The following is a 26946-nucleotide window of genomic DNA, read 5'->3' on the forward strand; positions in this document are numbered from 1 at the left end:
CTGAGCATTCTGCAGGCTTCTCCGACCCATTTCAAGGTTCAGCTTCCTACAGGAATCAAGAATGCGCCTTTTGCCATTCAAAGACCGGGACTCTAAAAAGGTGCCTTGGATGTAAAAAAGTGTTTTACTGTGGTAAAATGTGCCAGAAAAAGGATTGGAAGACACATAAAACTGATTGTAAGAGTAACAGAAAACTTTGAGGAAGTGTGTGAGTCTTCTTGCAGTTCATAGAGACGATCAGAAACACTGAATTACACAACTAAAACGTTGCGTGAAGAAAGTTTGAAATTCGAAATTAAATTGATTGACACGAAAGTCGCGAAAGCACAACATCATGAACAAAATGGTGGGCAGGTTAGAAGTAACAACGTTTTAATCCAGAATAACAACAACAACAACAAAAAACAAACAAAACAAAGCACAAATAACAGATTTATTGAAATGTAGGAAATTGAGGTCCTGAAAAAATCTGTCTCGGAATTTACGCGACAGTTCGTACGAAAGACGGGGAGTTTTAATTAAGAGCGTACTAGCCTTCGTGTCAGTTGGTTAATCATATTAAGCGAATGTTGATCGAGAAAGAGCGCAAACACTCAATTATTCCTGACAGAAAGTTTAAGGCTCGAAGCAAATTCTTGCGAAAAACCTACGACGACTCCGACATTGCAAAGGCAAGAGGCCACACTGGTGAACCCTAACACGGATGAGAGAAAAACAGAGTCAAATTTTTGCATCTATATGTACCTGAATTTTCTCGTGCAGATTGGTATAACTCAGCATTCGTTTAATTTTTAAAGACACCAACTTGCAATCACCCTAGGGCTTTTGCAATTTGGTTAGCATTTGAAAACTTGACATGTGCTGATTTATCCCAAATTGCATTCGAAATCATGTGATAACTGATACCAGCTGTACTTAAATAAATAGATCGACGTGATTTGCAATGCCGGGTGATAGGGCTGAGTGGAGTTCAATTGGGACTGTAATCGTGCGAGTGATAACAAAATCGGACGACCGCGCAGAAACGTAACTTTTATTATTTTTAAAATATCTAAATCCTCCTAAACAATTTGTTCGTTGTAAGACTTTGAACGAAATTTTGAGCTCTGCTATGAATAAAATCTCGCTAATTCTTCGCGAGTCACTCAAGCAATGAATCACACTTTCTATCGATTTACCGGCTGATAAAACTACGGGGGATGTTGGGAGAACACAAGAACCCCGAGACGCAGCCGAGTGGTTTACAAACTTTTCGATTTGATAATTTAACTTTTACGATCTAGTTAGACCGAATTTTACTAAAAAGCTCAATAAAGTTAGGAAGATAAAATCTTTGTCGTTTTCTTGGCATTCAAAGTGTCCTCTTAGTTTCTTCTAAACCAAAGGCCTTTACCAAATTAAAATCTGGGAATTCTCTCCGTGTCGCACCAGTTCACAGGACGGAAAGATGTTTTAGTTTTCTATAGAAATACAGGCAATTAAAAAATAGACTCATGACCAATCAGAGCGCAGGTTGTGTCTAAGTTATGTCATAAATAAATTTGTACATTTGTACAAGTAATTCGACGACTAAAAGTTGCATTAGATCTCCCTGTGTCCCGCTAGAAAAAGCGTCTCATTTGAGTTCAGCTTTTCGGTGGAGGAAGGGCAAGATTTACACATTTTTCTTTCTCACGCGCTTTCTAATTGACAAGCTTTAGATCATGACAGATATTTATACAAAAACAAAATGTTTCAAAGATTGGTTGGAAGCCTTAAGTCACCCTTATCAGTATGTATATATAAATACCGTGGTGAAGCCTTTATATTCAATTAGCATTACCTCTGATTTCTCCACCATCTATTAGCTCAAAAGTCATTTTGTTTATGGCGGATCTTCGGGCCCGTAACTACAGCTCTAAATCATTACGGTTCTTTTGGAAGGCCTTTCGTTAATTTTTAGAAAGAAAAAAATGAAAATTTTATTCACCAGCCAAGGCCGATTCGTAATGGGAAAAACTGAGCCCTCTGTCCTGAGTATAGTCCTCGGCCGTAATCCGAGGGCGGTATCCAAGACCTCGAGCACAATTTTTCCCAATACGGACCTCCCAACTGGTGAATAACATATATGGATTGGTACAGTAACGATATAAACACTCTTCGATAGCTATTGTTGTCCATGGTGATAAACGTCAGTGTGAGCTGCCAAATTTCATTTGGTAAGAAACGATCGCACTGGCTTGCATCGAGGATCTTACATTTAAGAATGACAGAAAATTGAAAGCTTCTAGACAAAAGTGCACATACACAAACATACACAAACACAAACACGCACATACACAAACACGTCAGTGGTACATGTTCCTCTCTGCCATAACTATCTTTTATAAATGTCGATCTCTATCATTATGAATGTGCGGTGTTATGGTTTAATATTTATCTGGCCGCTTCATGGCTCGCTTAACATCCACCACTAGCTACCTCCACTTCCATGAATAGTTTTTTAGTATAAAAGCGTTACAAACTAGCACAGAATAAATGAGTTACATGGTGCAGCCAGTTTATCGAGTCGGGTTATTAAAGAAAATAACTTTTACTATCTATCTCTGTTTTCATAATTTTCATATATCGTCAAACGGTTCTCCAGCAAACTCTAATCCACATGTAACACGTCTCGGTTTACCCGCGTCTCCCTCTGCCTGTCTCCCACTGGCCCTCTCCCACTCCCCGTCTCAACAGCACGAGTGGCAATATTGCGGAACATCTGCATACGAAGACGATTCCAAGCCAGAGTTTTTTCGACAGAGGGTAAAAACGAGTGCGAAAATAAGATCGCACTTTTGGGATGGTAAGCAACCATGGACTCAGTTACGCCTCTCGGTCTTGTCCACTATTTTGTTCTTCGTTGTTTTCTTCATCTGCAGGTTTCTTTTGTACCAGTTTCATTTTCATCTCCAAGATTGGCACAGGTAACGCAATCACCAAAGTACCCACTAGACAACACACGCTTCCCATGATCTGACCAATTGCCGTCTCCGGTGACATGTCACCGTAGCTGCAAAGGAAAAAATTCGCCCAATTAAATAATGACACTTGGAGAATCTCTTTACTGAGTGAAGCATAAGCAAATTTTAAAGATGTTAGAATGAAGTTTACGGCGAACTACCGTGGAAAAAAAATCGAGAAATCACTTTTTAAAATTTTATCCAAACCCTTCCGGTTAGTGTCGGACGAAAGCAGACGCTAAATAGCCCGTCAATCTGTCCCTTTTGTCATTAGGGACCTTAAGCCGTCAATCTGTCCCTTTTGTCATTAGGGACCTTAAGCCGTCAATCTGTCCTTTTTGTCATTAGGGACCTTAAGCCGTCAATCTGTCCCTTTTGTCATTAGGGACCTTAAGCCGTCAATCTGTCCCTTTTGTCATTAGGGACCTTAAGCCGTCAATCTGTCCCTTTTGTCATTAGGGACCTTAAGCCGTCAATCTGTCCCTTTTGTCATTAGGGACCTTAAGCCGTCAATCTGTCCCTTTTGTCATTAGGGACCTTAAGCCGTCAATCTGTCCCTTTTGTCATTAGGGACCTTAAGCCGTCAATCTGTCCCTTTTGTCATTAGGGACCTTAAGCCGTCAATCTGTCCCTTTTGTCATTAGGGACCTTAAGCCGTCAATCTGTCCCTTTTGTCATTAGGGACCTTAAGCCGTCAGGACAGTGACGCCAAGGAGGACGTCGATTAAAAAATGAGAATATATTTTACGTTAGAATTTTGAAAATGGCTGCATGTGTTTATCGTCTCTTACGGCGCCAAACCTCAAGTTCAGTATAACGAATATAAGCATCTTTGAGTTCCAAATGGAAATAAATAATTCGCTGTCGCGGTTTCCATTTGCAGACGAAGCCAAGTTTGGTGATTTCACGTTGTTGTTTTGCAGAGGACGGCTGAGAAATGTACAAAGTTTTAAAACGCACGCGCTTAGCTATTGTTCTGCCCATCAGATCTTTTGTTTTGCCACGTCCTCGTTGCCGTCGCCGTCGTGGTTTGTTTAAGGTCGCTATTAACATCACAGGTCTCTCCTCTAATATTTCGCACAATCAGGAGCTCATCACTTAGAGCGTTCAACCCCCATACTGAGCCGATGTCATGGCATTTCCACAGAACGGTTTATTTTTAGACTATCTTTTTTCTGGGAAGTAAGCTACTCGTGCTCACATAGTCAGAGTCAAGTCATGAATTAACCTCGCGCTAATTTATCCCTACACCTATCCCTTCAAACAAGTCACAAAGATGACTTACCCTGTCGTAGTCATAGTAACAATAGCATACCACATACTGTCCGGGATGCTGGAGAAAGTTGTGCCCTTGACTTCTTTCTCAGCATAATACACAGCGGTGGCAAAAATAATAACACCCAGTCCAAACGAAAATAGAATAAATCCTAGCTCGGAGGAAGAGTTCTTTATTGATGAACCCAGAGCTTGAAGTCTCGTGGAATGTCGAGACATTTTAAAAACACGAAATACACGGAAGACGCGTAGAATCGTTAACGCGTCAAAATCACCGGCGCTTTTTAACCCAATGTCGAGGTAGAATGGAATAACCGCTGCAAGATCAACGATACTTTGAAATTCTTTTACAAATTTGCACCTGTGAGGTGCAGCGAACAAACGAATTAAATACTCCAGCGTTAAGACCACAACACAAGTGCCGTCCACGTATTGAAAAGCCTGCTTATATTCTTCGCCGCATGTTCTTCCACCGCAGGGTATCGTCTCAGTTATGGTTGTAACGATGCTTACAACAATGGCGATTCCGATTATGTAGTACACAACTTTAGCTGTCGTTGATGATTGCGGGTTTTCAAATAACAACCAGAGACGCTGTCTAAATGTTCTACGCTGAGGAACACACTCATGATGAATCACTTCACCTTCTGGGTGTACATCTCTTCGACACACAGCAGAATTCGCGTCGTGGTATTCCTCCAGACAGCATAAACCCAAAGCGTCAGTTGGAATGCGAAAAAACTCAAGCTCGTCTTCGTAAAACTCGCCGCATTCTTCCAAAGAAAAATGAAGTTTACCATAACGATAATAGTTCAAAATGTGACGAAAAAAGCCAGGATCCCGCTCAAAGAAGTATTCTTTTCGTTGGGAATCATAAAACGATTCTCGGTCACTGCTTCCTAATAAAGTTGTGGGGTATTTCTTTAGAGTATAGTCCCAAGTTTCAAACTTCCTCCCGCTCACATTGAGGACGATTCTCTTGTCCTTTAATTGCTTTCGATGAAGAACACTAAAAGGTTTTTTCTTGAACACCGGCGAAATCCCAACAAGACCAACCTCTCCGAGGGGGAGCCAATTTTCCAAGTCATTCACGGGTTTGTCCTTGGAAGACATCGCGATAAGAGTTATCAGCAGATTTGATCAATTAGGATTGCGCGACTACTTAGCTGTGTATGTAAAATCGGCGTCTTCTAACTAAGAAACCGGTAGCACGCAGAGTTATCAAACAGAGACTCATTAACGTGTACTAAATTGTTAATATGTACATAAACAGTCGCGTGAATAATGGCGCCTAACAATGACATGGTGGTCTAAGAAGCCAAATAAATCTTAACTTTGACAACAGCGTAACGCATTTGAATGCTAGTAGAAGGTTCGCGACGAGGAAGGAAGAAAATAAAGGTCTACGGGGTACTTAATCAAAGAGAAGGACCGCTTTTCGAATCTGTCTTGTTTGATTGTTTATGTATTTATAAGATGAATACGGGTACCTGCACCGTTCGTACCAAAAATTGCTAACCACATTTAAAGAAATGGTGACAAACTTGTAAAAAAAACTTAAACAATACAAAATTGGAACACGACATCCTTCACAAACAATATTGAATCTTAATATAATTTATGCGAGTTTCCATTGTCTAAATAACTACATTTCCTTCACTTCAGTTCGATGATTTCATCAGTCATAACGTTCTTTTCGGTGTCCAAAAAATTAAAAAAGGAAAAATTCTGGCGCTTAAATTGGATGGGTAATTGATCCTGAGTTTGTTCTGATCTGTGGTAACGTACAGCTTCACGCAATATAAAATGAAGAGAAAGCAAGTTATATGAATTGATCTCTATGTTTACAAACACCCCTGTGGATAAGCTTGGACGTTATAAATGACGAATTCCGCGAAAGAAAAGCAAGCATCGCACCTGCTTAAGGAAGTTGATCTAATATGCAATTGTGCCAAGAACAGACCATATTACTTATGGCTTCCGTTGTTGTGAAAGTTTCTGCATACATAAAATAAAAACAAAGCGAAATAACACAAATAAAAGTGATACGGAAAAAAGCGTAGTGTCAGGCCCTCTTTTAAAACTCTGCAGAAGAACTATTGAGCAATAGAGCGCACTTTCTATCAGTTTAGAGGCGTAATAAACCGAGTATTCTTCCAACATCTCAAGTGGATTATTTATTATGCTCTAAAACTGATAGAAAGTGTGGTCTATTGCTTTTATAAAATAAACTTAAAATGTTTCAATGTTGTACGAGTTTACTGCTGCAATGAACCTCAATCAGGGCCCTCAAAGTATCTCGGGTATTTTATAAACTACTGTTCTCGAGCTCAAAGGGTGACATGCGCCCTTTTATCAGCTCGGGATGACCCGCTTTGATCTCAAGAAATGAATAAAAGTGCTAGAAACTGGTTGATAATCTCCAACGTGATGCAAGGAAGATAGTTTTCTTGTGGTTTGGTTTTGTTGTCTCTAAAAATAGAATTCTAAAATAACAAGGCATCTTTCCTTTCACGCTTAGTCAAAAATTCGAAATAATGCAATAAACTACGAATATCAAAAACATAGATAACACGAACCGATAAAATTTATGCTGCATATTGACAAAATCAATGACACAAACTATTCTTCGACAATCCAGTAACTAGTTCTACAGCTGCGAAGCGGACGGTGTATTTTTTTGTTTCCATAAGCCAAACTGAATGAGCTTATAATAATAATAATAATAATAATAATAATAATAATAATAATAATTTAATATTTATATGGCGCAAATTAACATGAAGAAATGATCAAATGCGCATCACAACACTTTTCGGGGGACTTTGGCCGGACTGCATCAGCAATTTACAAACATTCGAAAGAAACTTTATTTGAAGATGCCCCCTCCCCCCAATTCCCAGTAAACAAGCCAGACCACATCACAGTAATCTCGTGAGTGGGTTCTTTAACGTCCCCTGCCTAACCAAATTAACCAATTAATAGATGCAGGAGCTTAGCGCGGATCTTTTATAAAGGAAAGGATGCCTTCTGCGAAATTAAAGCGTTGATCTTTTTTTCATCGCAATCGAGCTGGCGAAGTAGCCCTTCCCCTTTCCTTTTGACCAAAGGGAGAAGTGTGAGCTACTGAGGGACAGTCTCAATTCTCCCCTTTGGTCACCATGCAATGTTAATGATAGATGCACTGGTCACCATGCAATGTTAATGATAGATGCACTGATCACCATGCAATGTTAATGATAGATGCACTGGTCACCATGCAATGTTAATGATAGATGCACTGGTCACCATGCAATGTTAATGATAGATGCACTGGTCACCATGCAATGTTAATGATAGATGCACTGGTCACCATGCAATGTTAATGATAGATGCACTGGTCACCATGCAATGTTAATGATAGATGCACTGGTCACCATGCAATGTTAATGATAGATGCACTGTCCCACATGTACGAAAAAAAAAATGCACATAATTTTATTGCATCACACTCAAAACGAAATGGTGTTTGATTGCACACAGAGTTGTCCACGTTTACATTATCCAACATAAGAAAAGCTTAGATTTATACCATTTGGGCGACGCTTTCATTGACAAAAATTATCAGTGGCATGATTTTTTTCGATGGAGAACTATTAAGTGATTCAACTTCTTCGTCTCACACAAATACACGATAAAGAATTATGGTTAGTTTTCTAAATATGCTTCAATCTTTTCTTCTCGTGTTTTCGGTCTCCTTTTGAAAGGATTTTTAAATTTTCGTTTCTTTTTGACGGCTCCTTGAGCTTGCTCTTCTTCACGTCTTTGATCCTCCATTTTTTGTTTTACGTCCCTGAAGAAAATACAGATAGAAAAGAAGATAGCTCATTGAAATTATACACCCTATTTAGGACCCTAATTTGCGCCAATAGAGATATGTTGATTGTTGCAATGCGACTCGTGCCGCTACATCGAGAAACTTGTAAGGAATATGCTTTGTGCACTCAGCAAGGCTGGAATCGCTAGTTTAGTGATAATAAAGGACTGGGCGGATGGGGGGGGGGGGGAGGGGGGCAAGGGGCATGGGTGTTCCCTTAAAATTATTAGAAACTCTCCAGCCACAATTATTTTCTTTTGCAAGGACCTTTAAGTTGTACTTTAATGAAAGGTGTGCCTCACACGGCTATTTATGTAAGTCTTTCTGTCTGAAATTGCACGTTTTCCGAAACCTTACTTTCGTTAAGTGTCGTGTGATCGCTTGATGAGGGAAAATCGAAAGGAATTCTTGACGTAATTTGTCCGTCTTTTCATAATATTCCGTCTGTAACAAATAATGACGCATGCAGTTGTGAAACAATAACGTTTGTATTCTCTTCTCAGTGCTACTTACTCGGCGACTTGTAACGCCACTAAATCGATGTCAACAAAATCGTCTTCTGAGTTAGATTCTTCTTCTTCAGCCAGAGTGTCAAGGATTCCTGGTGTAAAGATAAATAAAAAATTCCTTTTTTTTTTTCAAAACAATTGGTTGTTTTTCTAAACTTATTTTAATTATTCGAAGTGACGGAAGGTTAGCAAATTAGTAGCGTTGTGTGCTGCATGTAAAACACTCAAAGAAGGTAAAAAAAATTGCTCCTTATTCTCTTTTAAGTTACACAGAAAGTGCTGCATCAGTCTTTTGTCACTCATAAAAATGGCCGAGTGACATCCATAATTTGAATATATGAAAATCATCTATGCGTACTGCAGTTTAAAGAAGTGTATGAACGGCAGTCCTCGCAGTGATGAACATTACTTATGAAATAGTTAAAATACGGCCTGAAAAAATTCAGGAATTGGACTGATACGACTCTTGAAATGAATAAAAAAATACTTATAATAAATAAAAAATACTTACGAAGCTTGGCTCTAAGTATGTCGAGCATTTCCTCATAATACGCAATACTATCTTTAAGATTTCCAACCACGTGACTTAAATTTCCCAAATTCGCCAGTGCCTTTCCAATGCCATTTTGGTCATTTAGTTCCTTAGCGACCGCAAGCCTCTCCTTGTTGCAGTTAAGCGCATCTTCGTAATTCATTTCCAGCTCAAAAATGTTTCCAAGATTATTATAGATCTTTGCCAACGGTCGCTTTTCGTCTCGTTCCTTTGCGATATTCAAAGCTACTAGAAAATGCTCTTTCGCCATTTCTAAGTCACCAGTAATTTTATACAAACATCCCAGGTTACTCTGGGCTCTTCGCTCGCCCTTTTCATCCTTTAATTCTTGTGATACGGAGAGGTGTTTTCCATGGTATTCTTTCGAAGTTGCATAATTTCCCAGTTTATAATAAGCAAGGCCAAGAAAACTCAAGGCGTCCGCTTCGGCTTCTTGGTCATTTTCCTCGATGGCATCGGCGAGACAGTCCCTCAATTCTCTTATCTTCTCGTAAATCTCATCTTCAGATTCTTCGACAACTCTAAAATTTTTTGGGTCGTTTTCTTCCATAAACCTTATGCCTTTCACAAAATATTCATTGCTGTTCGCTTCCTAATTCGAAATCACTTTGCGAATGCTTACAAACGGCCTAAATGGGTCGTAAAATGCTTTATGTTAGTTTATAATTTTCAGCCAATCAAATTGTTAGATTTCGTCGTTTAGCAGGTGGTAAACTCTGAGCGTTCAGCTTTCAATCATGTCACTCTGCGGCTTAGATTACCATATTCAAAGTCAATACAGGTATCGCATTAAACAGACACAGTCATAATTACTTTTGTCTCTTAGCACAGCAATATAATCGGCAGAAAAACTGGACTGATAGAAAGTTTCTCGGCTAAATAAACGAAAATTTGTGTCTAACACGTGAGAAATTTCCATAACCAAAGAAATGAAATGAGAGCATAATGGAAAGAAAGTCAGTGATCCAAAAATTCCTTTTTTTTTTTCAAAACAATTGGTTGTTTTTCTAAACTTATTTTAATTATTCGAAGTGACGGAAGGTTAGCAAATTAGTAGCGTTGTGTGCTGCATGTAAAACACTCAAAGAAGGTAAAAAAAATTGCTCCTTATTCTCTTTGATTTTTCTGAAAAAAATCAGGCCTGTACGGGACTCGAACCACTGACCTCTGCGATACTAGTGCAGCGCTCTACCAATTGAGCTAACAAGCCAACTGGGAGCAGGCCGTTGAGTTGATTCGTAATAAACCCGTGAAAGTGATAAATGAGATACAATAAAATATATGAAGTTCATATATTTTGTACTGCGGTATTAGATACATATGATGCACGATCCTCGCAGTAGATAGCGCTATTTAAGCAATAGCGAAAATCAGACCTTAAAAAATTCAGGCCTGTACGGGACTCGAACCACTGACCTCTGCGATACTAGTGCAACTATTTTTTTTTTCGATGTTGATTTTTCCGCTCCACTGCACTTTTTCGTTGGCCATATTTTCTCGTCAATTTTTAAACCTAAAACCACATTTGTTATTGTCGTGGACCATTTTTTTTTATTTGAAGTAAAGTTTTATTTATTCGACCACACATTTTTAATCTCACTGTTTATTTCTCCGAGTAAGTCAATTATTTTTTTTAGACTTTTTTTGTCCGTAACGAAACGCCATAGAATGGAGAAAACGGCAAAACAGACTGAAACTCTCTACTCATATGAACAGCTAAGAATAAAATACTTGATTTAAGGCTATGATATTCACTTTCAATTGCTATATGCATCGGATTCGTGTTAATTTTTATTATGTCAATGTCTTGATGGTCACATGTACACAACAGGATGGCGCGATCTTTTTGTCTTTCTTCAAGATTTTAAAAAAATTGTAAAAAATTCCAAATTCATTTCCCCAAACTAAACTGTACATATTCTGAAAGAGCATTAACTCTAGTATTATCATTCGTAATCTTACGAAATTCTGAAAAGGCACATGCTAAAAATTATCGTTGATTTTCGCCTACCGTTTTACGCAACACGGGAGAGCCATAAGCTTTTGACTTCTCTTGAATACTGGAATTAATCTAATCTTTATGAAATCACGGTGTTTAGACAATGACAAGTAGTACAACAACTTGGAACTGTGATAGCTTTCTCAAGCGCAGTTTTTGTGATACACGAGTCGAGTGATTCATGACCTATTTTAAATCTGTTCAGTGTCGCCAAATCGATCCCCGGACTGAAAACGAAACGTTTTCGTTTTTTCGGAAGCAAATAATTTTTTGAAGGAAAAAACTGCACACCAATTGTCTACTTTCTAAAGGCTACTTGTATACAAAAGAAAAGCGAATTTTAGTTTTTCAACTTTCCCATGCAATGTTTGATTTTTGCACGGATTTGCTCTGAACAACTGTTTATAATCATTTACATTCTCATTATTTCGCAGTTCATGTCTTTATTTAAATTTTCTGAAGACTGAAGACTGCAGTTCGGGCAGTCTAAAGCTCGAAGTTTTTAATCATTTTAGCCAGAGATCGTTTTTAAATTTCAACTATGTTTCATCCTGGCTGCGGCCCTTCAATATTTTCACCTCTCAATTTTGCCATTTTTTTGTCCGCCAAAATGAGTGAAACATTGGAAAAAACCAAAAATTCCCCAAAAATTTAGATTGCAACGGAATCGAACAAAGAGCACTTCAGACTGTTTGTAAATACGTTTTCTTTTCATTAGGAAAATATTTGGTCACATCTACAGTTTTGTTTACTTTCAAGTGACGTTCAAATAATGGTTGTCTAAAGCCAGTGAAGCTGATCGTCCGCCGTGAGAGCCACAAAACCGATTTTGCCACTGTTCGCGAAAAATAAAAACGCAATTGAACTTAAAGTATTTTTTCTAGAAATATTTCATCCAGACCTATATTCTGGCAAAGTTTTGGGATTTTTTATTTTTTTCATATTGCACACCTCCGGGCGAAATTTACGGACGGCCGCTCTTAAGGACCAAATTGTGTTTCCTCCTTTGGCCACCGCTTTAGACCGTAGATATCATCTCCAAAAACACTTAAGGACCAAATTGTGTTTCCTCCTTTGGCCAAGCTAAAACTTAATTTTTCAAGATGAATATTATCATTATGATGTCATTTGACTGGTATGAATGGCTTAATGGTGGGAATTGTAGGAAAAGTTTAAAATCTTAATTTTTAATGTAGTTTGATTGTTTGTATGTGACTTTTTGCCGCAAGATGTTGAGCAAGAAGATGTTGAGTCGGAAGGTATTAGATGGGGAAATTAAATAGTCTAATAAGATTTTGCGTTGCCAGTGTATGAGGCCATCAGATTGGCAAAAAGTAGGCTAGCCTTGTTTCATTTTCAAGAATTCGGCAGTTTTTGGCGTTTAAATTTTCCCTTCGTATTAAAAATTAAAGTATTTCTCAAGACAATAAAATAATCAACATCAGTTTTCCGACCTAACTTAGAAATATCTCTCTCTCAGTGTATTTTTAAATTGAATGATCTGGACTACTTTGGTTGTACTTTACCTCGCTCTTTGATTGCTCTTGAAAACTCACGCCACTATCTAAACCAACCACATGCAAAATACAATCGTTTTCCCGCGCCTCAAGCAGGTTGCCTGTTTTCACTTTTCATTGGTTAATGGTGATGGTAACATTTGTTCTGAATGGTAGCTGTGATTACCTTGGTTTCGGTTTTTCGGGCAATTCTCTTTTGAAGGACGGGTTTGTATTCCTCTCACATACCAGAGACCTAAATGCACCCACAATGCAAATTACGTATGAACAGACTTGGGGATCAAGGGAAGCTGGCAGGGGATGTAAGAGGTGATTTGCGTTATGTCCAAGCAGGATATACTTTCCCTTCCATTTAATGGGCTAATCTCTGTTATTCGATAATTTGGTGCTATCAAATGAGTTCAGTATGTAAATTGGCCACTTTGAAGGATTTCTAAAGCTCCCGTGACCAATTTACATTTATTATTAACTCAGTTAATAAAACCAAATTGCATGTATCTTGTAATACCCATCCATGGAGTCTGTGAAGAGATTCTTGGTGAGCCTTAAACTAATTTAATGTCATCCAGATCACCAAGGACAAAGTCAACATCACAGGACATCTTGGTCCTAAAGAGCATGGTGCACATTATGGAGCTCTTCAAATCAGCCTCCTATAATTTCTAAACAAACTTTGAATGCGATTAAACGTTTTACAGGTTTTGTCAATAGCTCACTGGAAATAAAGGATTTCTAAAGCTTCCATGGCCAATTTACTTTACTAAAGCAGTTAATAAAACTAAATTGCATGTATCTTGTAATACCCATCCATGAAGTCTGTATAGAGATTTTTTGTGAACTTTAAAGTAATTTAATGCCAACCAGATCAGCAAGGACTAAGTCACCATTACAGATATCTTGATCCTGGAGAGCATGATGCACATTATGGAGCTCTGCAAATTAGCCTTCCATCATTTCTAAAAAAATACAAAAAAAACATAGGTCCGCAATGCGTACATGTGTGGCTTACGAAATTGATTTGCTTTTTAGTGTCTGGTGTCTTATTGAGTTTCTATTAGAAGAGCTAATATTTGATTAAGGTTAGATAGTTTTCAATATTGTTCCTGTTCATCTATAAAATAAGATAACTAGTATAAAATAGTCCCGAGAAGTTCATTTTCAAGGTGAGGGTTAATGGCCAAACTTTGTTATAGAGGCCTCATTTTTACAACAAAGGTTGCACATGTAACCTGAGGATTTTAGGAACAACAAAAATACGTCAGCATCATCTCCCATAGTGGCCTAATAGTTTCAGTCATGATTTGGTTTACGTAACGAAGTGGAATTGAGATCTGAATTTTGTAGTTTGATTGTCTTTTCCGAGACGAGTGATGTGAAATTAACTCTAGGGAAGCATTTCCTATTAATATCTTTGGCATTTTGTGTACCAGCACATGAGGACAGAACTTTCCAGAAGGGTCAGGACATTCGGGAAATGATGTAATCTCCACTAGGAGCCATTGGGAGCTTGATTTGGTTTGAATGTATGACTAATTTTGGACAATACATACATGTAAGTAACACAGTGCTGAACATAGGTATCTATTGTCCATCAGGGCACAAAGTCCTATTTTCAGTTGGTTGAGAGCAAAGTATTTACTCTAATTATTGTATTTGGGTTTTCTGGGACTGTACTTTCAATAAAGAACACTGAAAAATTTAGTTGAGGTAAGTGGATGTGGGGTTGCAAATGGAAGAATTCAAGGAAAAAAGATAGGTGCATAACAAGTTCAGAACACAAGCAATATTTAATGAGTCATATGTTAGGTAATACTCTGATGTAACATTACATTAAAATTGCTAATAATTTTTAACCCAATAAGATTGACAATTTGATCTGGAGGTTGTATTTCGCAGAAAGTTCATTAGATTTAAGTTTCACCATAACAGATTTCAAGAACAATAATAAGAGACATAACAAACACAGAGTTCAATGTACAGGCAAGCATGTGATGGTATCATATGATTTAAAGTACCATAATCTTTCATGTTTTCTTATTATTGATATTGTTATTTCATGCCAGTGTGTTTTCCAAATTCAAGCTATGTGGAGACATGAAATGAATGGGTGAACCTGACATCATCATGTAAATGGTCAACTTAACGTGTGATCAAAATTTGTCCTTCCTCTGAAATCTTACTCAGGAATGCAATTTCGTCAGTGCCTAACAATATAACCGCCTCCCGGTTAGCTCAAATGGTTAGAGCGCCGGATTGTGTTGTGCGGGAGGTCGAGGGTTCGAGCCCCGGCCGGACCGATACTCATGGTCTTAAAATAAGTGAGGAGAATTTGCTACCTTTCTATAATAAAAAAATGGATAGATATTCTAGTCTTCTCGGATAAGGACGAATAAACCGTAGGCCCCGTCTCCTGCAGGGTTAGGGGTAGCAGACGTTAATTTCCCACGCACGAGATTACTGTGTAGTGGATGTCCTCCCCTGGGGTAGGATGGGTGGGAGTTGGCCTGAAAACCCCCATGGGGAGTGGTCAACTAACGCATGTATGTATGTAATATACCTAAAATATTCAAGCTTTTGTTTATTTTGGCCAGCTACTATGTGTATTGATCAGCACAACCGTTACCTCTTATAATCTGATAGGTTTCTAGAGTGATCTGTTATTGCTGAAACTACCAGTAGTTTACGTTTGTACTTGAGTTATTACTTTTGCACCAGTGATGCATGAAAAAGGCACCTAGCTGTTTTCAGCCAATCAAGAGTGTAATTGTTTATATATACCAGTATTGTGATGAAATAACCAAAACCAAACAAGTAAATGAAAAGGAGTTGTAGACTACCAAATAAAGCCCTAATACACATGTATTGTTACCAAGTTTAAATATCAATGCTCATCTGAACCATAATGAAGAGAATTTAGAAGACTGCAAAGCTTACAGGAAGTCACGAAATGTTAAGGTCTGAATAATCCTGGGCATTACTTGGAAAACATAATACTAATCGCATTTCAGTTGTAATATTAAACTACTAGGCTCCTATAAGTAATGGATTATAAGCATTGTAGAAAATCATTTGTGAAAACCAAAACACTACAACATTCCACATTTTGTGTTATCCAACAACTTGTTTCAATATTGGCAAGTAAAATACACATGAATAGAACATCATAAGCATTAAACTCCAAAACTGATCCTTAAAACGTAATAGGATATCCTTTGTTTTAGCAAAATTGTCATAAAAGCCAATCTTTGAAATTCCCATACTTACTTTTGTCGTTTTGAAATATGCTTCCGTGAATTTTCGGGCGAGGAGAATGCAACTACAAGACAACTTATTTCACTTCATGACACTTTCAGGAGGCTACCGACAGTTTCAAACAGTTTCAAACTCTTTTAGATACTCAGTGGTACAATCTACACCGATAGATCAAACCGATAGTAGATGGCTTGCGAGAGTGTATGGTGGGTGATTACCGGCATAATTCAATTTTTGATTTTCTGACATATTATTACATTTTTGCATAGTAATGAATATTTTGTCTGTTTGAATTTTGTGTTGGTTTCATCCATTTTCTGACAGAATTCAGAAATTTTCGTCTAATCAAATTTTCGGATAACCTAAACTTTCTGTTGATTGGAATTTTCGGGTTGTGTCAGGTTTCGGGGAGCTTTTCGAATTTCCGACTAGTTTAGAATACTTCACATCTCCGATTCGTTTCTGGTGAATTTTCTGCCAGTAGTTCTAATTTTCGGACACATTCAATTTTCTGCTACAACTTTTTCTCTAGTTGGCCTGGTGACTACGAGAAACCAGACCGAGGTACTGTTATTGTTGATCCAAGTTGGCGGATAGAGTGATGGCGCTTTCTCAACAAGAGCTGCAATCGTTCAGATACTTGTCAGAGTTTTACTAAGTATTATTCGGAAAATTGAAGGAGGAGGGCTTGACCCAAATATAGTGGAGGCCTTACACTTTAGGCTGGATTGACTGCATGGTTTAATAGCTCGTCTTGTTCATTTGTATGGAATCGATGAGCAAATTGTTAACCTAATTGGGGGTGCACGGGATTGCCTTATTGGAAGTCAAGATATTTTTGATGTTTCATCACTTGCTACTGCCCTTAGTGGGCAACGCGGACGCCCAAGATATTCAATTCCCAGAGATCAGCTTGATTTTCTGATCGGTAGAAGCTTTACTGTTGTCGATATCGCAACTTTGCTAGGTATCAGTGTTCGGACTGTTGAAAGACGCTCGATCGAGTTTTGGTTGAGTGTGAGATTAATATACTGCAACACAGACAACGAAGAACTCGACCAGCTGATTCAAAACATCCTAACTATATTACCTCGATCTGGTTTCTCGTAGTCACCAGGCCAACTGGAGAAAAAGTTGTAGCAGAAAATTGAATGTGTCCGAAAATTAGAACTACTGGAAGAAAATTCACCAGAAACGAATCGGAGAAGTGAAGTATTCTAAACTAGTCGGAAATTCGAAAAGCTCCCCGAAACCTGACACAACCCGAAAATTCCAATCAACAGAAAGTTTAGGTTATCCGAAAATTTAATTAGACGAAAATTTCTGAATTCTGTCAGAAAATTGATGAAACCAACATAAAATTCAAACAGACAAAAAATTCATTACTATGCAAAATGTAGTAACATGTCAGAAAATCAAAAATTGAATTATGACGGTAATCACCCACCATTAGAGTGCAAGGACTCCTTTCAGTATGGTACAACTCGTACCGAAGATTCAAGCTGTAAAAGGTTGTCTTTTAAGAGCGTAAAAGCTCTTGCACAAGCTGCACTTATAATACAAGCCGGATCTGGGTGCGTTGGCCGGCTTGTGCGATCATGAGGAGAACTAACGCGTGGTACGATCACCTGAAAAAAAAGTTACTCGAGTCCACGCTTACAACCAAGATGACTGACTCAGACTAGTACGCCTCACGACACTAGAGCAAGTGACATGCGCTCGACTCTCGTGGACAAATAAATAAATCAATCAATCTATCAATCCGATCGGGCTTACACTTTGTGTAAGCCACACAACAAAACATTTGAATGCGATTAAACGCTGTACAGGTTTTGTCAATAGCTCAATCGAAATAAAGGATTTCTAAAGGTTCCGTAGCCAAATTACATTATCAACTTAATTGAAGAAACCAAACTACGTGTATCTCGTAAATGCCCGTCCATGAAGTCTGTCAAGAGATATTTGGTAAACCTTCAAGTCATGTCATCTAGTCTACCTAGGACAAAGTCACCATTATATTGGGGCTGCTGGCCCCAAACTGTGGAACGAACTACCTTTATCACTCAGATCATCAAACACTTTGGCTGTTTTCAAAAAGGACTTGAAGACTTATTTGTTTAAACATGCCTTTGGTTAACAATTTATACCTTAATTTCCTTTTTAATTATTATGTAATCTCTTTTTTTATTAATTTGTATTTTTTTTAATCATATAGTAGATATTGTAAAGCGCTATGAAGAAGTAGGCGACTTAGCACTATATAAATGCTTATTATTATTATTATTATTATTATTATTATTATTATAGATAACATGGTCCTAGGGAGCATGATACGCATTATGGAGCTCTTCAAATTAGCATCTTATCATTTCTAAACAAAACATCCGAATGCGGTTAGACGCTTTGCGGGTTTTTTTCAATAGCGCAATTTTGCGAATTTGAAATTCATTTTGGATGAAACATCGCAACTAACAAGAATGAGCCATCAGACTTTTTTCATTTCTTCTCAGCCGAGTAGCCTCACGAGCAGGTCTCTTTCTTTTAGGTTGGCCTTTAAAATTCAATTCAATCGTTGGATATTTGCATTTGATGTGGCAGAAACGTTTGGTTAGTAACCAATCTTAGCCAAATGGAACCTTTCTTAGTAAACAAATAGTACTGAAACTGCAACCATTGGAGGGTGGTTCAGGCCTTTATACAGTGAATAAGTTGCCTTGAGGAAATAGTTTAAAAGCGCAAATGTGCGTTTATAATTGATCCTTGTAACGAAGGGCAACTCGATTGCAATTGATGAATTCCGCCAGTGAAATATAACCTCTAGGATAATAGTAATTATCATGTCTGCAGAGTATATGTACTGCACTTTCAAGACAAGTAGACGTAGAATACAGAAAACTGAAAGTTTTACTCCACACAACCCGGCTATAAATTATTGACAACAACTATCAGATACACTATGGACACAACACGCGAGGACGTTTGAATTATGTTCAATGCAAACGGTTCGCTAAATAAATATCTTCCCACGGAACTTAGTACCGCAGCTGATAAATTCTAAAGTCGACTATCACGCGTCAGCTTCTAAAGCAATCAAAAACAAAAGATTACTGCGATCGGTGTTGACACAATTTGCTGTGACCATCGACGCCAATTTAAAACTTTGTCGCTTAGGAAGGCAGGGTCTCTTAAACATTCATCATTCGTCACCTACAGTACTGCAACATCATTAAACATTTCAACTACACCTCCTTATTTCAAGCGATTTCAGGGTGCTTTTCTTTCCATTTAGCCACGTCGTGGTAGTACTGTTGGTTCGCTTTATGGCTTTCGATGAAGAATACTTCCTTTTCATCAGCCGACATTTCCTTCCATTTTTTACCCAATATCTTCGTTCGCTCAATTACAGACGAAGCGTTCACATTTTTGGCGTTTTTCTGCACGAAAAGCAGAAAGGGAGATGGAGGCTTCTCTGGGTATCCTAAAAGCTCTCGCCTTGCATGTGCGAGTTGCCGTAATTTCGGACCTTGCGATTTCTCCAGAAGAACTCGACGCTCGGGGTTCAGTCCTTTCCAGAAATTCATGACTTCTTGTTTGTATTCCTCTTTCAAAACATCATGTTTGTGTTTCAAGTGCGCTTTCTCAACACTCGAAAGACTCTTCCATTTGATGGACAACTCTGTTCTAATATCAGTAGCGCTTTTTCCTTCAGCAACACCACTTTGGACTTTGGAAAAATTTTCTTCCACAAATAAACCAAACAGTCCCGGAGGTTTGCTTGGAAACTTTGGAAGTGTACCATAGTCAATCGCTTCATCTGATGTACAGACTCCCTTTTTACCTCCAAACGTAATATTCCTCGTGCCGGGCATTACGTTGCGTGTTTCGTTCGAATATTCATCGACAACGAAATGTTTCGTGCTACTGAAGATCCACTGAAATGCCCCCGACGGCTTCTTTAACGTAACCAAATTTACTGACTGGTTGTAATTCGTGAGTCCACGAACCGGCAATATCGCTCGAACGGTGAATAATTGTCGAATGGGCCACCTCTCTGGTGCTTTACTTGCAAAACTGCGAAGTAAAATCATTTCGAGCTCAACCGAAACTTGTATGTGAATATTTAGGTCATGCAATTAAATCGTTCCGCACTATTACGTAATTTTCAAACCGACCGGTTGATTATGCGGATGATATAGTTTTCCCAATTATAGCCTGAGGTTATTATTTAATTTGGATGCATGGACAAAGTTGAAGTGGTAAATTGGCCACCGTAACGATTACAAAAGCTGACGTTTCGAGCGTTAGCCCTTCGTCGGAGCGAATAGACGAATTGTGGGTTGTGTGTGCTTTTAAAGGCAGAGAATGGAGCTACGTTATTTGTGGGAACATGGCAACGAGAAAAACAATTTCCGGTGGCCAAAATGCCGCATTTGAAGCTCAAAATTTCAGACGAATCTCGGAGCGTCGCGCCACGAATTGAAAACACGCGGACCAATAAAAAGTACCAAATTTTGAAAAACAACATCAGTACATATGTTGACAGCAATTTGAGCAATTATTGATTGTTTATTTACACAGTCAATTTGAATTTATCCGACCTTCACGTAAAAGATTTTTGTTTAAATATATGTCTGCAACCGATCCGTGAACCAAATGTAAGCGGAATGTTGATAGTTCAGAAACATGTTTCTCGTGTACGGAATAACGCTAATTAATTCAAAATGAGGTCTACTGAAATAAAACGCAAAAAATAAAACCTAGGACTGTGAAGCACGGCTACAGGAACTAAGATCGAGTGTTACATATGCGAAACAGGAGCAAACAATTATAACTCCGATCATGATTTAATGTATCATAATTGAATGCTTTATGGTACTTTGATGGATAAAGCTCATTTTCGGACAAAAACTGAAGAGCGAAAAGATCTGCAAAGGGCATAGCCCATCACTGCAGATGTGCAATAGAGAAAAGTGCAGCGTTTGAATATTTGTTTATTTAAAAGAAGTTTTATAATGGTCAAACCTGGAAAACCACAACTTTCGCTGAAATGTCTGTACTGGCCAACGTTCAACAGTGTTATATTTATACTACTTCTTCCCCAGAGGCTACTGTGCCTCGTTAGTTATTCATGCCGGTAGTAAGACTACGACCCAGGTAACACGTTTTCATATTCACACTCATATTTTCCGAGCAGCGGTACAAAAAACTCACGTCTGGAAATGAAACCACTTCTGCGTATCTCGGAACTCAAGAAACGCTTCGAGTAATCATTGCACCAGCTGACACAGCAGACTCGAGTGCGGGTCGGTATACCTACATCAAGGACTTGCATTTTTGAAACAATGGCTTTGAAAAATCAACTCAACTAGTTAGTTATTTAGTATCCTTGCCCAAGAAGGAAGCCAAGTAAGCAGTGATCTATCCCCCTCAAATATGGTCGGGTTCAAAGCCATCAATGCATTATATGGCGATATACTATAGAGCGTAGCTGATGCGTAATGACAAATTTAACATAAGCCTGTTGTCTGGTCAGACCAGAATGCTCACGTCCATTGGGAAAAGACTGACATTTAGATTTAACTAGAAAAAAGAAAGTAAACAAACCCATGTTGTGCCTATCTCCTTAATCTTTCCTTCCAAGATGATAAATTTAAGAAGTGTATGACTACTTCCTTATAGAAGTCCAAAGCCAATCAATGCATTATAGAGCGTTTGCACGGCGTCACAAATTTCGCGGGAAAGTTGAGTCGCCATGTTGGTGTTCTACATTTTTCAACATGGCGGGATATCCTCTCTCAGATTATGCGAACACGCTCGATCCCCACGTGAAAAAACGTTATTTAGAGAAGATTTCTTGTGTTGGAATCGATCCTCTCTTGTTCTCAGACAAAAAATACGATCCAGAGTGCCTGCCTCTGGTCGAATCGATGGATTTATTGTTTTTGGTGATTGACACGAGTTATTACAGTAAAGACTATTTTAAGGCGTATAGAAGTCTACAGAACATGGTTGTAAACATGAAAGTGTTGCTATTGAAACTTATGAAAAGATCTTGAAGGAAAAGCACATCAACTTTCAGGTAACGAAATATGGCACGTTTATCAATAAACAATATCCATGGTTACACGCCACACCTGACGTTTTGCGTAGGTGTGATTGCTGTGGGAATGGATGTGGGGAGGTCAAAAGCCCCTATTGTTTAAAGGATATAGACTTGGAGCTGTATATTAACAAATACAACTCATGCCTTCTTTTACCAAATCCAACAGCAAATATTCACTACTGAAAAGCTTTATTGTGACTTTGTTGTTTGTGGTTTTCGTGAGCAAATTGATCTCTTCTGTGAAAGAATTTTGCCTGATGTCAGACACTGGCACTCTGTTGTTTCCAAACTTAATCACTTCTGGAGATATTGTGTGCTACAAGAGATTTTGGGAAGGTGGTATACTCAAAAGTGAAGTTTGTCTCATTCATCCCCTTATCCCAATTGTTTTTGCTTGTTTTTGCAGACTGGCAGCTAGAGGGCCCGTGGTAACATGCACAAACCAAGCATGTCCCATCTCTACTTTTCATTTATCTTGTTTAAAAATTACAAAAGCACCTAACAAGTGGTTTTGTCCCCTGTGACTAAAAACACCAGCAGCCAAAAATGAAAAATCAAAATGCAAACAGACAAGAGATATTTTGGATGAAGCTCTCAAATTAGATTTTATCTGCACATGCAAACAGAACCCACTGTTCAGATAAACTGCTGAAATCCCACAACCCATTTTGTCAAGGTAGAAAGTTTTTCATTTGCCCTGCTTTTACTTCAAGCAGGTGCTAAACAATGCAATGACAACTTGGGAATGTATGGTGTGTAAATCAGGAGGAAAAACTGAACAAAGGTTGTTAGTGACACTTTCAATGCATCTGATGATAGTGTTGCGATAACTGGTATTTCAAAATACTCTTCAGAAAAGTCAGCATCACTTGCAAAGCTGGATGATGGGCATTACCAATTGATTTCATCACCCAACGGTTGGCTTGACTGTGATATTATCCATGAAGTACATGTTTGTCTAAGAAACATTAATCCAGATGTGGAGGGCTTTCAGAGACCAACTTTAGGCCCCTTTAGAAACTTAATCAGGTTATTGGGGAATTTATTCAGATTCTGCACACTGGCAATGCCCACTGGGTATGTGTAAGCTCAGTAGGGTGTGAAGATGGCACTGTCAACCTGTATGACAGTTTGTATCATAACATTCGAAATGAAGTACAAGAGCAGGTACTCAATCTTGTTGGACGTTCAAATTTTACTAGCATTTCAAGTTGTCCCTGTGCAACAACAGACAAATAGCAGTGACTGTGGAGTATTTGCTGCCACCTTTGCTACATGCCTTGCTTATGGTATACACCCTGAAACAATGTGATTTGATGTCCCTAAAATGAGAAACCATTTATATCAGTCTTTAAAATCTGGTGTATTGAAAATGTTTCCTAAATTTTAGACTGCTTAAGGTACATCTACAGTTAAAAAAGTTTTGGAGAGGAAGAATACCCACTTTATTATAGTGAAAATAAAATAGTTGCCCGATGCAATGGACCTGCATACTTGAATGCTCAAGATGGAGGGTAGGGACCCAGTCTACGTTGAATCGATCCCAATCTTTCGCAGCTTCTTCCGAAACGAAGTGCCGGCTGTAGACCCTATCGCGTTCTTAAATATCATCAGTTAAGTCATCTCTACTTATCGCACAGATTCACATTCTTCTTCGCTCAGAAGTAAGTTCTTCGGTGTACTCTCCTTGACTATACTGAACACGTGGGACACGAAAAAACATTATTTTTTCGACGTTAGACCACTTCCTTCCTGTTTTGTTTCCACAGCTAATGACAAGGCAAAGGACTGTGATAACGAAAATATAAATATTACACGATTGTCTTCTCAAAACCATAAAATGTGCTCCAAATGTTTCCTGTCGCAATACTCAGAGCTGATTATCATGGAACACCAACATGGCGGATGAAGTCTGTTACCATGACGATAAAGAAATTTGGTCACGTGAGTGAAAACGCTCTATATGGCGATATATTATTGAGTATGGTTTGGTATATTAGAAAGTACTATGCGCCTCGAACTAGAGCCTCTCGTCCACCCCAAACCAAGCTTTGCACTAAGCGAGAGAAAAATTGTCATGGAATGTATGTTAACAGGAGGAGAGAATATGGCTGTTCGGCTACGAATTTTGTCAACTTCGTCTTTTGGCCCGAAAAAACCGAGACTAGCGGAATGGCTATCAATCCGCCTTGAACAAGCAAGAAGAAATATAATTACAGTTTCCCGTTGTTTTTGATCGTCAGATAGAGGAGTTGAGCAAAAAACTTGTGAAACGGATAGGTCTCTTTCATAAGTCCTTATCTAAAACGGAATCAATGTGAAATTTATTACTCCACCATTGTAAAACCTGTTTTCCTTTACAGCAGTTTGATATGGACCTCTTGTAGTAAGGAGAATCTTCAGAAACTTTTTCGTCTTCAGAAACGTGCGGCTAGAATTATTTTAAATGCCGAAAAAACGGCCCCTTCTGTTCATTTATTCAATACTTTAAACTGGATTCCTTTCTATGCGGAGTCATATGAAAATCGTTGTACCTTAACCTACAAAAGACTTAATGGCAATACTGCAGAATATATAAATGACTTATTACTAATCAAAAACTCTGACATCTATAATAAAAAAAACCAGATTCTGTAATCTAAATTTAAGTTGTCCTCGATACAAGAGATGTACGGAAGGTGGCCGGACGTTAACCGTAAGAGCAATCCAAGAATGGAACAAGCTAAATGTATATCTTAAACGTAGTCCTAGCGCAAAACATTTTAAAGGATCACTCTATAAATCAATTTTTAAAATCAATTTATTACTCAGTGTTTTATCACTAGCTAGTAGTTTTATATTCTTTTTATATAAATTATATACAATGAATATATGACTTATTACTAATCAAAAACTCTGACATCTATAATAAAAAAAACCAGATTCTGTAATCTAAATTTAAGTTGTCCTCGCTACAAGAAATACGTATATAAATTATGTTTGATAGATTGTAGGTCAGTTTTTGATTAATTTTCTCTTGTATTTACTTTGAGGGCCATTAGGTTACCAGTTTAGTTACTGTCAAATGTCACCCTCTCCAATAAAGTCTACTCTAAAGTCTACTCTACTCTACTCAACTTGTTGCGTGCCTTGAGCCTGCAGAAGTAGCCAAAATTTCAATACCTCTCATCTAGCTAAGAGAACAAGCGATACAAAATTACCCTTGAAAATAATTTGGTCTAAATTCGTTAAGCGATCTGAATTAGCGTCATCTTCAGTAACTGATTAAACTTATTTGAGGACTGGGTGCAAAATTCGACAATCGATGGCATTTCAGATATACTCCCAGACACCAGACACAGTTTCCTGACACCTATTGCCCCCCCCCCCCCCCGCCCCTCTCGATATAGGTTCGCAACAATTAGCAATTAACAAAATTGGAAGGGGGGATGGGTTGAACGAACATCATAAGCGTTGTTCTGGAACTTTCCAGTTATGTCTAGGAGTGTACGTAGTTTCTATACACGTGAAAGTCAAGCAAGGTTAAATTCTCGCAATTTTGTGTATAAGGCCATCCCCGAGAGCCAATGCAACGGTACCGAGGAAACCTTTTGATGGAAAAATACCACCACGAATTTTGTAGTTTGACAAGCTTGCTCTTTCTAAAGGATAACCACACATAGATCATCATTTTTCTCCACTCTTCATTTTTCAAATTCCTCTCAGTTTATTTATTCATTAGAGTAGTGTTTTAAAAGTAGTATAGAATGGTTCTTTCAAATTGCTTTCATCTAAATTAAGAGCGTGTCTCTGTAATTTCCGACCACTCGAAATTGGTTCAAAAATAAATCTTCCCTTAAACTTTGCATGTGGATAAGGAAACCATTGCCTATCATCGGAACAAAAGGGGTTTCCCTCAGATTTCAAAAGTTTTTTATTTTTTAACAATTTTCCGCACGTAGGTCAAATCGTGAAATTGACATCATTTGTGTATACAAAATGAGCAATCTTTATTAGGATCTCACGTTGTTAAAAATGATTCAATTCGAGAGATATTCTGGAATACAACAGTTTAATACATCAACTTTCCAAGTGTGATCACAAAGGTAGACTATCTGGATAAATGTATACACTGTCGTTACGTCAAATATGCCACTACTTGACTAAGCCGAAAAGTGGTACTTTTTAAATTGCGATTTCTCCGTATTGGGACAAAACTAGATATCAGGAGTTACACACCCTCAAGTAGACGCCAGCCTGGAGAAGAAGCTTTCTATCTGGCTTTCTTTAAAATATTCAACACCTTCAGAAGAAGAGGAGGTAGCGGGAGTTGAATAGAAAGAATTTGAAGATAAAGTAGAGCTTCTAAACTCTATCCATGCGCACATTGGTTTGAAACACCCCGTGATCTATGACACTTTCAATGTTTGTGAATATGCGACTGAGCGAAAACTCGTGAAACTGAATAATACAATTCTCAAGGAAATTCTTGATTATTATGACATAACTTCCACATTGAAGGACAGAAAAAAAATACTTTGTTGCAAAGATAGAAGAACTGGTCACAGAATGCGGTTGTCTCCAATGACTGCCCCTCCCCCCACCCCCGGCCTGCGGCTGTCTAGATTCTCATGCAATCGAGGCCACAGGGTTGTTTCTCAAAGAGAAGAATGTCACGATGAATGTTACTCGATTTCTTATAAATGACCAGCAAATTTGGAACAGTCTACAACTTGAATTCGGATGGAGCTGTGTATCTTAGGGGATACTGTTCTCAGCATGGCTTTAAAGTTGGAAGATGGACAGGATTACAGTGCTAGTATACAAATACTCGGTGCCGCTGAATCGTCACTCAGAGTGAATGACCTAAATTCCTACAGACTCGCACGCGGAAAGAAATCCTTGGAATCCTTGGACCT

At 38.3% G+C, this 26946-nt stretch overlaps 3 protein-coding genes across 3 annotated transcripts; all 3 read right to left on the reverse strand.

Moving 5' to 3' along the window:
- Positions 1 to 1015: 1015 nt before the first annotated feature.
- On the reverse strand, positions 1016 to 5760 carry LOC111340584 (potassium voltage-gated channel protein Shal). The gene is made up of 2 exons (XM_022947454.2): positions 4270 to 5760; positions 1016 to 3034 (listed from the first exon to the last, which is right to left on the reverse strand). Exons 1-2 carry the CDS (start codon positions 5370 to 5372, stop codon positions 2848 to 2850), a joined length of 1290 nt encoding a protein of 429 aa, XP_022803189.1. The 5' UTR covers positions 5373 to 5760; the 3' UTR covers positions 1016 to 2847.
- A 1953-nt stretch (positions 5761 to 7713) lies between these two features.
- LOC111340593 (uncharacterized) lies at positions 7714 to 9825 on the reverse strand. Its single transcript, XM_022947466.2, has 3 exons — positions 9136 to 9825; positions 8629 to 8716; positions 7714 to 8091 (listed from the first exon to the last, which is right to left on the reverse strand). The coding sequence occupies exons 1-3, from the start codon at positions 9725 to 9727 to the stop codon at positions 7947 to 7949; spliced, it is 825 nt and encodes a 274-aa protein (XP_022803201.1). The 5' UTR covers positions 9728 to 9825; the 3' UTR covers positions 7714 to 7946.
- A 9006-nt stretch (positions 9826 to 18831) lies between these two features.
- LOC111340585 (HMG box-containing protein 5) lies at positions 18832 to 20271 on the reverse strand. Its single transcript, XM_022947455.2, is given in 1 exon segment — positions 18832 to 20271. A coding segment is annotated over 1 exon segment (849 nt). The 5' UTR covers positions 20034 to 20271; the 3' UTR covers positions 18832 to 19184.
- Between the last annotated feature and the right edge of the window lie 6675 nt (positions 20272 to 26946).

Source organism: Stylophora pistillata, chromosome 11 (genome assembly GCF_964205215.1).
Source record: "Stylophora pistillata chromosome 11, jaStyPist1.2, whole genome shotgun sequence".
Lineage (NCBI taxonomy): Eukaryota > Metazoa > Cnidaria > Anthozoa > Scleractinia > Pocilloporidae > Stylophora > Stylophora pistillata.